At 44.8% G+C, this 15318-nt stretch overlaps 1 protein-coding gene across 1 annotated transcript in view; it reads left to right on the plus strand.

The window, feature by feature from the left end:
- OGDH (oxoglutarate dehydrogenase) overlaps nt 1-15318 on the plus strand; it is a 281110-nt gene that overhangs the window by 135049 nt on the left and 130743 nt on the right. Inside the window, exons 9-10 of the mRNA XM_053718145.1 lie at nt 2397-2576; nt 8325-8453. Coding sequence (XP_053574120.1) covers nt 2397-2576; nt 8325-8453 — 309 coding nt within the window. The remainder of the gene's footprint in view (nt 1-2396; nt 2577-8324; nt 8454-15318) is intronic.

Raw genomic sequence — 15318 nt, forward strand, 5'->3', positions numbered from 1 at the left:
GATATTCAATGCTCTCAAAGCTTGGCCTCAGCTAGCGAGGGCCAAGTTCATACATCAACCATCAGGGGGGAACAAGGAGTTCCCTAGCGATGGAAGAAGTGACCAAAATCATTCTATGGGCGGAGTCTCACTCCTGCCACCTGTCTGCTATCCACATCCCAGGAGTGGAAAATTGGGAAGCGGATTTTCTGAGTCGTCAGACATTGCATCCGGGGGAGTGGGAACTCCATCCGGAAATCTTTGCCCAAGTCACTCAACCGTGGGGCATTCCAGACATGGATCTGATGGCCTCTCGTCAGAACTTCAGAGTTCCTTACTACGGGTACAGATCCAGGGATCCCAAGGCGGCTCTAGTGGATGCACTAGTAGCACCTTGGACCTTCAAACTAGCTTATGTGTTCCCGCCGTTTCCTCTCATCCCCAGGCTGGTAGCCAGGATCAATCAGGAGAGGGCGTCGGTGATTTTGATAGCTCCTGCGTGGCCACGCAGGACTTGGTATGCAGATCTGGTGAATATGTCATCGGCTCCACCATGGAAGCTACCTTTGAGACGAGACCTTCTTGTTCTAGGTCCGTTCGACCCACTCCAGCTGACTGCTTGGAGATTGAACGCTTGATCTTATCAAAGCGAGGGTTCTCAGATTCTGTTATTAATACTCTTGTTCAGGCCTGAAAGCCTGTAACCAGAAAATTACCACATAATTTGGTATATCTGTTGGTGTGAATCTGCAGGATTCCCTTGGGACAAGGTTAAGATTCCTAAGAGTCTATCCTTCCTTCGAGAAGGATTGGAAAAAGGATTATCTGCAAGTTCCTTGATGGGACAGATTTCTGCCTTGTCTGTGTTACTTCACAAAAAGCTGGCAGCTGTGCCAGATGTTCTAGCCTTTGTTCAGGCTCTGGTTAGAATCAAGCCTGTTTACAAAATTTTGACTCCTCCTTGGAGTCTCAACCTAGTTCTTTCAGTTCTTCAGGGGGTTCCGTTTGAACCCTTACATTCCGTTGATATTAAGTTATTATCTTGGAAAGTTTTGTTTTTGGTTGCAATTTCTTCTGCTAGAAGAGTTTCAGAATTATCTGCTCTGCAGTGTTCTTCTCCTTATCTGGTGTTCCATGCAGATAAGGTGGTTTTGCGTACTAAACCTGGTTTTCTTCCAAAAGTTGTTTCTAACAAAGACATTAACCAGGAGATAGTTGTGCCTTCTTTGTGTCCTAATCCAGTTTCAAAGAAGGAACGTTTGTTGCACAACTTGGATGTAGTTCGTGCTCTCAAATTTTACTTAGCAGCTACTAAGGTTTTCAGACAAACTTTGTCTTTGTTTGTTGTTTATTCTGGTAAACGGAGAGGTCAAAAAGCAACTTCTACCTCTCTCTCCTTCTGGATTAAAAGCATTATCCGATTGGCTTATGAGACTGCCGGACGGCAGCCTCCTGAAAGAATCACAGCTCACTCCACTAGGGCTGTGGCTTCCACATGGGCCTTCAAGAACGAGGCTTCTGTTGATCAGATATGTAAGGCAGCGACTTGGTCTTCACTGCACACTTTTTCTAAATTTTACAAATTTGATACTTTTGCTTCTTCTGAGGCTATTTTTGGGAGAAAGGTTTTGCAAGCCGTGGTGCCTTCCATTTAGGTGACCTGATTTGCTCCCTCCCTTCATCCGTGTCCTAAAGCTTTGGTATTGGTTCCCACAAGTAAGGATGACGCCGTGGACCGGACACACCTATGTTGGAGAAAACAGAATTTATGTTTACCTGATAAATTACTTTCTCCACCGGTGTGTCCGGTCCACGGCCCGCCCTGGTTTTTTTAATCAGGTCTGATAATTTATTTTCTTTAACTACAGTCACCACGGTAACATATGGTTTCTCCTATGCAAATATTCCTCCTTAACGTCGGTCGAATGACTGGGGTAGGCGGAGCCTAGGAGGGATCATGTGACCAGCTTTGCTGGGCTCTTTGCCATTTCCTGTTGGGGAAGAGAATATCCCACAAGTAAGGATGACGCCGTGGACCGGACACACCGTTGGAGAAAGTAATTTATCAGGTAAACATAAATTCTGTTTTTTACGCAACTAGAGGTCGTTAGTTCATGGGTGCCATATAGATTACATCACACCCGTGGAGTTACCTAGGATTCAGCACTGATTGGCTAAAATGCGAGTCTGTCAAATCAACTGAAATAAGGGGGGCTGTCTGCAGAGGCTTAGATACAAGATACTCGCATAGGTAAAATGTGTATTAATATAACAATATAACAATGTTGGCTGTGCAAATCTGGGGAATGGGTAATAAAGGGATTATCTATCTCTTTAAACAATAAAGATTCTGGTGTAAACTTTCCCTTTAATGGAAGGTGTGGTAGCTATCTGACCCTTGCTCATTTTGATTACAGGGTTCTGGAGATGTGAAATACCACTTAGGGATGTACCACAGGCGGATAAACAGAGTGACAGACAGGAACATCACATTGTCATTGGTAGCCAACCCATCCCATCTGGAGGCTGCTGATCCTGTTGTACAGGGCAAGACTAAGGCCGAGCAGTTCTACTGTGGCGATACAGAGGGCAAGAAGGTAAGAAGTCTACATAAGATCAGGAACTCAGGGCTTGATTAGCTTTGGTTAAAATCTAGGAAGAAACGCACGTCGTCTGTACGGCAAGTGTTTAAAACCAAGGCTTGTATTAATAAAGATTTGTATTTAAAAAAAAAAAGTCACTAATGACAAACTTGTAAAAAGTGTAAATTAAATTTATAATTAAATGAAGAAATTATATGGTGGCCAACAATGATAAAGTAGTGAGGGGGGGGGGGGGAAATCCTTGTCTTTTTTTATTCTTTTATTTTAACCCCATTTCCTCAGTGCTCTATTGCACATAATAAATAGGAAATGTTGTCCCTTTCATTAAATTGCACTAGGTGACCATCTCACAGCTAGATGTGTGCACTGTGTATTTGTTTGCCTGTCAGCCTAGTTCATGTGCTAGCGGCTAAGTATGGCCTGAGTTAGACTGCACAGACTTGCCATATTGACTTTAAAGCCCCTTACTATTTTCATCCATTATTTAAATGCTGATTTCTCTTACATGGTGTATCCAGTCCATGGATTCATCCTTACTTATGGGATATTCTCAATCCCTACAGGAAGTGGCAAAGAGAGCACACAGCAGAGCTGTCCATATAGCTCCCCTCAGGCTCCGCCCCCCCAGTCATTCTCTTTGCCGCTCTAACAAGTAGCATCTCCACGGGAGGGTAAAGAGTATGTGGTGTTAGATTTTCAAAGTATTAGGATCATATGGTGTAAATTTCATAAAGATCGGATGTTTTTTTGAGATTTGGTAAAAAAGTGGGTGCTTTTTATTATGTAAAGGCACAGTAAGGTTTTTTCAAAAAGTGTATTTTTTTGTATTTAAGTGCTATCTAAGCCTGTCTAACATGTCTGAGCCTACAGATAGACCTTGTTCTATGTGTTTGAAAGCCATGGCGGTACCCCCATTGAATTTGTGTTTAAAGTGTGCTAAGGTATCTAAACATTTTAATGACCATGCAGTGACACTTAAAAATGTAGCCCAAGATGATAATTTAATGGAAGGTAATGAGGATAGTCCTCCTTCCTCTCCCCATGTGTCTACACCAGTTACACCCGCACAAGCGTTGCCTAGTACCTCTAGCGCATTGTGCCCTATTACATTACAACAATTAGCAGCAGTCATGGATAATTCCCTTGCGGCATTTCTATCCAAACTGGCAGTTTTGCCAAAAAAGCGTAATAGCTCAGTTTTAAGATCGGAGGATGAGCAATCAGAAGCTTTGGATGATTTATCTGTAGTACCCTCACATCACTCTGAAGTGGCAGTGAGGGATGGTCTGTCCGAGGGAGAAATTTCTGACATAGGAAAAATTTCTCAGCGGGCAGAGTCAGATTCATTAGCGTTTAAATTTAAGCTGGAACACCTCCGCGTCCTGCTTAAGGAGGTTTTAGCTACGCTAGATGATTGTGACCCCATGGTGGTCCCAGAAAAATTGTGTAAAATGGACAGATTTTTAGAGGTCCTTGTATACACTGATGCGTTTCCGATCCCAAAGAGGGTGGCGGATATTGTGACTAAGGAGTGGGAGAGACCAGGTGTACCTTTTTGTCCCCCCCCCTATCTTTAAGAAAATGTTCCCCATAAATGACCCCAGGCGGGACGCGTGGCAGACGGTCCCTAAGGTGGAGGGAGCAGTTTCAACACTTGCTAAACGTACAACTATACCAATAGAAGACAGTTGTGCTTTTAAAGACCCTATGGATAAAAAATTGGAAGGTTTGCTGAAGAAAATGTTTGTTCAGCAAGGTTTCCTTCTCCAGCCAATTGCCTGCATTATTCCTGTAACTACTGCAGCGGTCTTTTGGTTTGAGGCGCTGGAGGAGTCGCTCCAGAGGGAGACTTCATATGACGAAGTCATGGATAGAATTCACGCTTTAAAGCTGGCTAATTCTTTTATCACTGATGCCGCTTTCCAATTAGCGAAGTTAGCTGCGAAAAATTCAGGTTTTGCCATTATGGCGCAAAGAGCTCTTTGGCTCAAATCATGGTCGGCTGACGTGTCGTCCAAAACAAAATTACTAAACATTCCTTTCAAGGGAAAGACCCTTTTTGGTCCCGAGTTGAAAGAAATTATCACGGATATCACTGGGGGGAAGGGTCATGCCCTCCCGCAGGATAGACCGTTTAAGGCCAAAAACATGGCTAATTTTTGCTCCTTTCGCAACTTCAGGAGCGGACCTGCTTCAACCTCTGCTGCCGCTAAGCAAGAGGGTAACGCTTCCCAGCCTAAAGCAACCTGGAAACCCTTGCAGGGCTGGAATAAGGGTAAACAGGCCAAGAAGCCTGCGTCTGCTGCCAAGACAGCATGAAGGGGTAGCCCCCGATCTGGGACCGGATCTAGTAGGGGGCAGACTTTCTCTCTTTGCTCAGGCTTGGGCAAGAGACGTTCCAAATCCCTGGGCATTAGAAATTGTTGCTCAGGGGTATCTTCTAGAATTCAAGGACTCTCCCCCAAGGGGAAGGTTCCACATTTCTCGTTTGTCTTCAGACCAGACAAAGAAACAGGCGTTCTTACGCTGTGTCGAAGATCTTCTAAAGATGGGAGTGATACACCCAGTTCCAATTGCAGAACAAGGACTGGGATTTTACTCAAACCTGTTTGTAGTTCCCAAAAAGGAAGGAACTTTCAGGCAAATCCTGGATCTAAAACTTCTAAACAAATTTCTCAGAGTTCCATTTTTCAAAATGGAAACCATTCGGACAATCTTGCCGATGATCCAGGAAGGTCAATATATGACTACCGTGGATCTAAAGGATGCGTACCTACATATTCCTATCCACAAAGATCATCATCAGTTCCTAAGGTTCGCCTTTCTGGACACGCATTACCAGTTCGTGGCCCTTCCTTTCGGGTTGGTCACCACTCCCAGAATTTTCACAAAGGTGCTAGGGTCCCTTCTAGCGGTACTAAGACCGCGGGGCATTGCAGTATCACCTTACCTAGACAACATCTTAATACAGGCGTCTTCTTTTCACAGAGCCAAGGCTCATACGGACATTGTTCTGGCCTTTCTAAGGTCTCACGGGTGGAAGGTGAACGTAGAAAAAAGTTCTTTGTCCCCGCTCACAAGGGTTCCTTTCCTGGGAACAGTAATAGACTCGGTAGAAATTAAAATCTTTCTGACAGAGGTCAGGAAGTCAAAGCTTTTGAATACTTGCCGAGTTCTTCATTCCATTCCTCGGCCTTCTGTGGCTCAGTGCATGGAGGTAATTGGTTTGATGGTTGCGGCAATGGACGTAGTCCCTTTTGCCCGAATTCATCTAAGACCACTGAAACTGTGCATGCTCAAACAGTGGAATGGGGATTATGCAGATTTGTCTCCTCAAATACAAATGGACCAGAAAACCAGAGACTCTCTTCTCTGGTGGTTGTCTCAGGATCACCTGTCCCAGGGAATGAGTTTCCGCAGACCGGAGTGGATCATTGTCACGACCGATGCCAGTCTGTTAGGCTGGGGTGCGGTCTGGGACTCCCTGAAAGCTCAGGGTCTATGGTCTCGGGAAGAATCTCTTCTCCCGATAAACATTTTGGAGCTGAGAGCGATATTCAATACGCTCCAGGCGTGGCCTCAACTAGCGGAGGCCAAATTCATCAGATTCCAGTCGGACAACATCACGACTGTAGCGTACATCAATCATCAGGGGGGAACAAAGAGTTCCCTAGCGATGAAGGAAGTAACCAAGATCATCAATTGGGCGGAGGATCACTCCTGCCATCTATCTGCAATTCACATCCCAGGAGTAGACAACTGGGAGGCGGATTTTCTGAGTCGTCAGACTTTCCATCCGGGGGAGTGGGAACTCCACCCGGAGGTTTTTGCTCAGCTGACCCAGCTATGGGGCATTCCAGAATTGGATCTGATGGCGTCCCGTCAGAACACCAAACTTCCCCTTTACGGATCCAGATCCAGGGATCCCAAGGCGGCATTGATAGATGCTTTAGTAGCGCCTTGGTCATTCAGTCTAGCTTATGTCTTTCCACCGTTTCCTCTTCTCCCTCGGCTAGTAGCCAGAATCAAACAGGAGAAGGCTTCGGTAATTCTGATAGCGCCTGCGTGGCCACGCAGGACTTGGTATGCAGACCTAGTGGACATGTCATCGGTTCCACCATGGAGACTGCCATCGAGGCAGGATCTTCTAATTCAAGGTCCATTCAAGCATCCAAATCTAGTTTCTCTGCAACTGACTGCTTGGAGATTGAACGGTTAATTCTAGCTAAGCGTGGGTTCTCTGAATCAGTGATAGATACTCTGATCCAGGCCAGAAAGCCTGTCACCAGGAAAATTTACCATAAGATATGGCGGATATATCTTTGTTGGTGTGAATCCAAGGGTTACTCATGGAGTAAGGTTAGGATTCCAAGGATATTGTCTTTTCTCCAAGAAGGATTGGAGAAAGGTTTGTCAGCTAGTTCCTTAAAGGGACAGATATCTGCTCTGTCTATCCTGTTACACAAGCGTCTGGCAGCTGTACCAGACGTTCAGGCGTTTGCGCAGGCCTTAGTTAGAATCAAGCCTGTTTACAAACCAGTGGCTCCTCCATGGAGTCTAAACTTAGTTCTTTCAGTTCTTCAAGGGGTTCCGTTTGAACCTTTACATTCCATAGATATTAAGTTATTATCTTGGAAAGTTTTGTTTTTGGTAGCTATTTCTTCTGCTAGAAGAGTTTCTGAATTGTCTGCTTTGCAGTGTAATTCACCCTATCTGGTGTTCCATGCAGATAAGGTTGTTTTGCGTACCAAACCTGGTTTCCTTCCAAAAGTGGTTTCTAATAAGAATATTAACCAGGAAATTATTGTTCCTTCTCTGTGTCCTAATCCAGTTTCTAAGAAGGAACGACTGTTACACAATCTTGATGTGGTTCGGGCCTTAAAATTCTATTTAAAGGCAACTAAAGATTTCAGACAAACATCATCTTTGTTTGTTGTCTATTCTGGTAAGAGGAGAGGTCAGAAGGCGACTGCTACCTCTCTTTCCTTCTGGCTGAAAAGCATCATCCGATTGGCTTATGAGACTGCTGGACAGCAGCCTCCTGAACGAATTACAACTCATTCCACTAAGGCTGTGGCTTCCACATGGGCTTTCAAGAATGAGGCTTCTGTTGAACAGATTTGTAGGGCAGCGACTTGGTCTTCACTGCATACATTTGCCAAATTTTACAAATCCGATACTTTTGCTTCTTCTGAGGCTATTTTTGGGGGAGAGGTTTTTGCAAGCAGTGGTGCCTTCCGTTTAGGTTACCTGACTTGTTCCCTCCCTTCATCCGTGTCCTAAAGCTTTGGTATTGGTATCCCACAAGTAAGGATGAATCCGTGGACTGGATACACCATGTAAGAGAAAACAGAATTTATGCTTACCTGATAAATTACTTTCTCTTACGGTGTATCCAGTCCACGGCCCGCCCTGGCAATTAAGTCAGGTTCAAATTTATTTTTGTAAAACTACAGTCACCACTGCACCCTATAGTTTCTCCTTTTCTTCTAACCGTCGGTCGAATGACTGGGGGGGGCGGAGCCTGAGGGGAGCTATATGGACAGCTCTGCTGTGTGCTCTCTTTGCCACTTCCTGTAGGGATTGAGAATATCCCACAAGTAAGGATGAATCCGTGGACTGGATACACCGTAAGAGAAAGTAATTTATCAGGTAAGCATAAATTCTGTTTTTTCATAAGTAACCAGCATCTGTTGAACCCTGCAATAACTCACAACCTCTGTATGTTGTTTCCTCATATAGGTGATGTCTATCCTTTTGCATGGAGATGCTGCATTTGCAGGTCAAGGCATTGTTTATGAGACTTTTCATCTGAGTGATCTTCCATCCTACACTACACACGGCACTGTGCATGTGGTGGTGAACAACCAGGTATGTATTTCATACTTTCATATGGTTTAAACATCAATATTTTTTGTTCAAGTTTTTCATATTATTCCTATATACCAGCATTATATGATGGCTAAAGATTTAAAAAAAAAAAAAAACTTGCTTACGAAGAGCAATGCACTTTGGCTTTGTGATTTTGAAATATATAGTTGGGGATAAGCATTAGTGCATGAATAAAATGCTCTTATGATTTAGGGCATTTTTTGGCATTAGTATGTCCCTTTAAATTACTATTTGTTGTTAATCTCCTCATCATTTCTGTGAAAAGGGCCACAGTATTCTAAAGCTCTGAATAATAATCCTAATGTACTCTTTGTCCCTCTTACCTAATTTTTTTCTCAATCCTTTTACTTTTTCCCATGCCCTACTGTATTTGATGTATTGCTACTTATAGACGGAGGGGCCGGTTAATTAAGATGCGGACAGACATGATCTGCTGTAACGGATCATGTTCGCCCGCCTTCGCTAAATGTCAACAGCATACGCTATTGGCATTTAACATTGCACAAGCATTTCTAGTGAAATGCTTGTGCAATGTCGCCCCCTGCAGAATTGCGGGCCAATTGGCCGCTAGCAGGGGTGTCAATCCTCCTGATCGTATCTGATGATTGTTGTCCACCGCCTCAGAGGTGGCGGACGAGTTAAAAAAACAGCGGTCTTATGGTGGCAGTTCCTTAACTCTTGTTTCCAGCGATCTAGGCCATAGGCTCTAGCACATTATGTCGTTGGGGGCTGTAAAACCAAAATGTCCATTAGTAGATTGGAAAATGGGCAAAATCATTTTGTCTAGTTTTAATTGTATGGTGCTGTCTGTTACAAACGTGATGTCAAGTGAACCTATTAAATAATTATAATTGCCATGGGAATAACATCTCCCAATCAAAGGGGTCTCACTTGTCTGTGCGTTTACTTTTGGTTGATTTGTTTTAACTTTTTTTTAGTATTTTTTAAATGATGCGTCTAGTTGTTTAAAGTTATAAAAAATTTACAATAACATGTTTTCAGAATTTAATATTGAATGGTACGATAACTATGTATAGCATAATGGTATATTTTAAAAAGTATAATCATTAAAAACTTTATCTAGCTTTCTAACCACCCCCGCCCACCCTAACACAATTTTTCTTTTGTTTGTTAATAGTTTTTTGATCCATGTTTTTAATTATTTGCTAACAAAGATTTTTGTTATGCCCATATTCCTTACCTTTTTTAAAGAGCAAAGCTCTGATTATTTTCTTTTTAAATGGAAAGAGTCCACATCTGCATTCATTACTTTTGGGAAATAAGAACCTGGCCACCAGGAGGAGGCAAAGACACCCCAGCCAAAGGCTTAAATACTCCTCCCACTTCCCTCATCCCCATTCATTCTTTGCCTTTCGTCCCAGGAGGTTGGCAGAGAAGTGTCAGAATTTTTAATTTTTATTTTTTGTCTCTTATGGAGGGTAGTACTCTTCGGCATGGGACAGGCGTTTTAAGTAGTCCTGTCAGTCTCTCAGTGAGGGCTTAGATGAAAGTTAGAGTCTGGAGATGCAGGGAGAGTCCATCCCGACTCAGATTAACAGCTCCTCAAGCAATCGGCGTTGTCGAACTTCCCTCCACTGCCTGCTTTCTTCTCTCAAGTCCATGGTGGAGGCGATGCTACTATCCGTCACACTTGAAAGGCCGTGTTCCTGTTCCACGGCGTAGATTCCGGCAAGATCATTTCATTTTACTTTATTCATCAATGTACTGTAATGTGAATGTTTTCCCAAGAGGCTACCACCTTGCGGGTCTAACTTATCATAAGGGTCTCAGTGAGTCCCTTGTATTATCTTGGAATCGAGGGTTAATATCTCCTGAGGGGGGTTATTGAACAGGGTGGTTTATAATCATGTTTATGTGATTCAACCTGCTTATGTGTGATGTTTATGGGCTTGTGGTTTAGAACATTGAGGCCTTTGGAAGTGACACAGCCTTTTGGTTGGGTGCGCTTTTTTGTACTGTACGGTTCACCTTGTGTTCGGGCGTGGTGCCGTTTTCCATTTACGCATTCCTGGCTTTGTTGCGAAGGAAATTTTGTAGTCCGCAGGGATCTGATCATAGGAGGTGGTGAGTGCCCCAGCCATTGGGGGTGTTAGGTGCTGTTTTTGTTTTTACTGTTTTAGTCCATATTTATATTTCCTCTATCTAGTTATGGAGGATTCTGATGCTGAGACTGTGCTAATTTCAGATTCAGTTACGGAGGATTCTGATACTGAGACTATTTTGATTTCAGATTCTGTGTCCGGTGACGAATCCGGATTGGCCTCGTTGACAACCAGTTTTGTTCCGTATGCCATTTCAGAGTGCCTTGTTCCTCGGGCTCAGGGAATCAAGGGACAGCTAAGCTATCCGACTCTGTGGGTCCTGTCCTCCGAGAGGCGAGTTCCCTACCAATTCATACTTCTACACATGCGGGTAATCCAGTTTCTGGTTCCAACATGCAGGGTGGCGTATTCCCCCCGGAGGTTGCAGCACGTTTTCGCTTCCACATAATGTTGGCGATTGTTCGTCTGCAGAGTCCATGCGTTTATTTGAGAATGTGCTTGTGCCCTATTGTCCCGGGCCTTCCGCCTTGGGGAGGGCCTCTACAGTTCCCCGCAGTTGTAACTGTCCCTGAGTGTTGTGCCTTTCGTTACAGGATAGCGCGCCTTTGTGTATTGCTCAGACATGTTTTTCAGTTATTGAATGACCCTATCGTTACCAGTTACGGGGATTTTCAGTCTGCTAATTCAAATGGTGCACCTCATTAGACATGTGGGGATGAGGTAATCTCCTGATTGTCATTTGTTTGAGATCTTTCCCAGTTTTTGAAAGATAGGGCTCAGTTTTGGCTGGTCCTGCGGGTAGGCCTGTGTCTTTTTGGGCGTTAACCTTCGGGTTGCCTTATATTTTATTTATATCCGATGGGATGTCTTATTTGTTTTTGTTTCCTCCAGGAACCTTCTGGGATTGATACTCTTTATTACTTCTTCGGAAGTTGTTTTGGACATGTTAGTCCTATGTTAAAAATGTCCGTTTTCTGTTTTTTCCCCTATGAGGGAGCATTTTATGCAGCTTGCCAGTTAGGACCCTAGGTGCAGGCTGGTCCTGTCTGGTTCGTTCGGTCTTGCGGGTGTTCAGACACGTCACGCTGTTCTGCTCAGCTGGTTCGGTAGAAGCGCAGAGTGCTCAGGTTAAAATTGTTTTTTATGTTCAACTAAGCATTCGAGAGGACCTGTGGATCTGTGAGACGGGAAGGATTGTTTCAGTCCTTATAGCCTTCAGTCATAGATGACCGGGCAGGGGAGTTTTCCACTGCGTCACTCTATTTGACATCTGATTTCATCAGATCCTAGAGTTTTCCTTCTCTTATGTGGTGGAGGTTTAGAGGGCTTTATGCCCTTACCACAGTTGAGTGATTTGGCCTTCATTTTTGGGCCTCTGGATTTGTCCTTTTGGGCTTGATCCAACTGCTTGTACAGGATAGCTGTCTAGCATGCGGAAGGTGTGCAGTTTGAAACCAGTTGCAGCTTTTGACATCTTGCAGGTGTACGCGTAAGCTGTTTATAGTGTATCTAGATGCAGCTCTTACTCTTTGACGTGTACTGTCTGTTTGAGTTATGAGACCTTTGGGTCTTCTTACATTGTCTCTGTGTGAGTTGGATCTCCTTTTAGGGATCTGTGTTTCCGGGTGATGGTTGTTCCCTGCGGGGACTTTGTTTAGCTCGGGTTTTTCCGGAGCTGGGTAGGCTTAGTGCCTTTCTCTTCCTTGTGTCCTCTGCTTGTGCGGAGGTGATAGGGAGACTAGTCCTGCTAGTAGGATTTTTTTTTTTCACCTCGAGGTATCCCTTGGTTGTCCTGAGGCTTTGAGAAGTATCTTCATACGACTTCTAGCCTTGCTCCTTGGAGCGTTGGACTTTAGCTAGGGGTGGTTCCTTCCTTTGGTCGGGGCTTTCGAGTTCTTCTCGCTATCCGGATTCTGGATATGCATCCATATCCCTTGTGTCTGGCTTTTTGGCCAGTTGGGGTGTTTAGTTCTAGGGTAAGGGTTGCCTGAACTATTAGGTGCCTGGACCTGTTTTTCTCCCTGACACTTCCGGTTGCTGAAGCTTCGCTTGGCCTTTTTCCTGACCCAGTTTTGGGTGGTTTTGGAATCTTGGATCTCAGGGCTGGTCGGGGTGTTCCACGGTAGTGGGATCTTGGGCTATGTCCTTGCTCCATCTTCCTGACCTGGTCATGGTTGGTCAGGTTTTCGGAGTATTTTTTACTCTTTGCCACAGAGTAGCCCATGTCATCTAGTGGTTAGCTGTGTGGCTTGCACCTCAAGGGTTGTTGGTTCATACCCAGCTGCTGGTGCTGGATGTCCAATTTCTGGTGCGCCTTAGGGTTGCCAGGGTTCCCAGTAGATTCCCTGCTCTGCAGACGAATGGGTTGGCTGGGCCACTGCTTGGCAAGCTACTTGTAGGGGGGTCCTTTCTAGGACATCTGTGTTGGGAATTTATCTTCCCATTAGCCGGTGGCTTCGGACCTTGAGGACAATTGTTGCCCTTCCGGCAGCATCCCTTTTCCTTAGGGGATATTCTCCTCTCTATGGAGATGGAGTCCTTGCTTGGGGCTTCTCCTGGATGGGAGGGGAAAAGGTGGGATTGGTTCCCCCTGAGGTCTTGCTGGCTCCAAGTCAGACTTCTTGGGCCATTATTTTGATAGATCCTTAGGTCTATGGCCTTGTTGTCTTTTTTTCATAGTTGGGTTGTACTTGAACTCTGTGGGGATGGCTGGGCTATCCTTACGCTCGTTCCTGTACCTGTTTCGTGATTCTTTTGTTCCCCTTTCTTGCATCCCTGAGGCTGTGTTGGTCCAGCTGTTTGTGGGTCTACAGGTCAGGATGGCCGAGCGGTCTAAGGCTTTGTTGCGTCTATCCTGTTAGCTCAGTCTACTAGGGTATAGATTTTCCTTTCAACTTGCTCCATTGATTTCAGAAGAGGGTTTACTCTTCCTTCGGGTTCTGAGGGTATACTCTCCTTCTCAGGGGGCCTCGATTGAGGTTTTGTGTTCCCCTTTTTAGGGACCTGTGTGTAGGTCCGGCGACTTAGGTTGCCTGGAGCGTGCCCTCTGCCCAGGGGTTGATTTTGCGATCTGTTTCTTGCTTGACTGCTTCTTCTTCCTTTCAATTGCCCTCTGTGTCGTCCTGTTATGGACTCTTTGTTCTCAAACTTGGGGTTTTTCACCTGGGTGTATAACACACTTTTTCATGGTCGAATGCTTTGGTATTCTATGGTCAGACACTGGAAGGACTTTGCCTCTTCAGTTGCATTCTGTGCTTGCAGGATGTTGGAGAGACGTCTGTGCCCGGTCTTATCCCGGGTTTCGCTTGGTATAGGCGTGGCCTCCTTTCCCTGTTTGGGCCCCTTTGGGTCTCTGTGAGCTGGGCTCACTCTTGGAGGTATTCTTTTTTGTATTAGGGGACCTTTCGGTTTTCTCAGGTTCTCCTTTGCCTTGTCCCCTTGGGGGTTTCGGCTGGTGTCCCCTTTATTAGTGGGGGGTGAGCGGTGGGGGACCATCTGTTGGGCGACGGTGTCTCCTTGAGGACTGTTGGCTCAGTTGAGTCCGTTTGCGGTCTCTAGTTTGGCTTCTGGACTAACTGCAAGTCAGTGTCATTGGGGCTGTTCCTCTAAAAAAAAATTCTCGGCTTCGGATGAAGCAGGATTTTTTATTATATAGAGGTTTAGGCCTGGTGCCCTCAGTATGGGCCGCCTATTGTATCCTCCCGTCTTTGCATTCAGAGTCCTCTATAGCTTGGGTATTGTTTTCCCAAAAGTAATGAATGCAGCTGTGGACTCTTTCCATTTAAGAAGAAAAACATAAATTATGCTTACTTGATAATTTCCTTTTATTGTGATAGAAAGAGTTCACAGCTCCCCACCCGTAATTTTATATGGGACGTCCTTATTCTTCTTCTGGCACCTTTCACCTGATATTTCTTCTACTGTTCCTTGTTCCTCGGCAGAATGAATGAACTGGGGGATGAGGGGAGTGGGAGGAGTATTTAAGCCTTTGGCTGGGGTGTCGTTGCCTCCTCCTGGTGGACAGGTTCTTATTTCCCAAAAGTAATGAATGCAGCTGTGGACTCTTTCCATCAGAAGAAAAGGAAATTATCAGGTAAGCATAATTTTGTTTTTTCTTTCTCCCTCTCTCGTGCTCTTTCCTCCCTCTGTCCCTCTATATCTCCCTCACTTTCTCTAATTCTTTCTCCATCTCTCTCTCTCTCTCTCTCTCTCTCACCCACTCTTTATCTCTCTCTCTCTCTCTCTCTCTCTCTCTCTCTCTCTCTCTCTCTCTCTCTCTCTCTCTCTCTCTCTCTCTCTCTCTCTCTCTCTCTCTCTCTCTCTCTCACACACACACACTCACACTCGCTCTCTCTTTCTCCAACATAGGTGTGTCCGGTCCACGGCGTCATCCTTACTTGTGGGATATTCTCTTCCCCAACAGGAAATGGCAAAGAGCCCAGCAAAGCTGGTCACATGATCCCTCCTAGGCTCCGCCTACCCCAGTCATTCTCTTTGCCGTTGTACAGGCAACATCTCCACGGAGATGGCTTAGAGTTTTTTAGTGTTTAACTGTAGTTTTTATTATTCAATCAAGAGTTTGTTATTTTAAAATAGTGCTGGTATGTACTATTTACTCAGAAACAGAAAAGAAATGAAGATTTCTGTTTGTATGAGGAAAATGATTTTAGCACCGTAACTAAAATCCATGGCTGTTCCACACAGGACTGTTGAGAGCAATTAACTTCAGTTGGGGGAACAGTGTGCAGTCTCTTGCTGCTTGAGGTATGACACATTCTAGA

Source organism: Bombina bombina, chromosome 6 (assembly GCF_027579735.1).
Source record: "Bombina bombina isolate aBomBom1 chromosome 6, aBomBom1.pri, whole genome shotgun sequence".
In the NCBI taxonomy this organism is placed as follows: domain Eukaryota; kingdom Metazoa; phylum Chordata; class Amphibia; order Anura; family Bombinatoridae; genus Bombina; species Bombina bombina.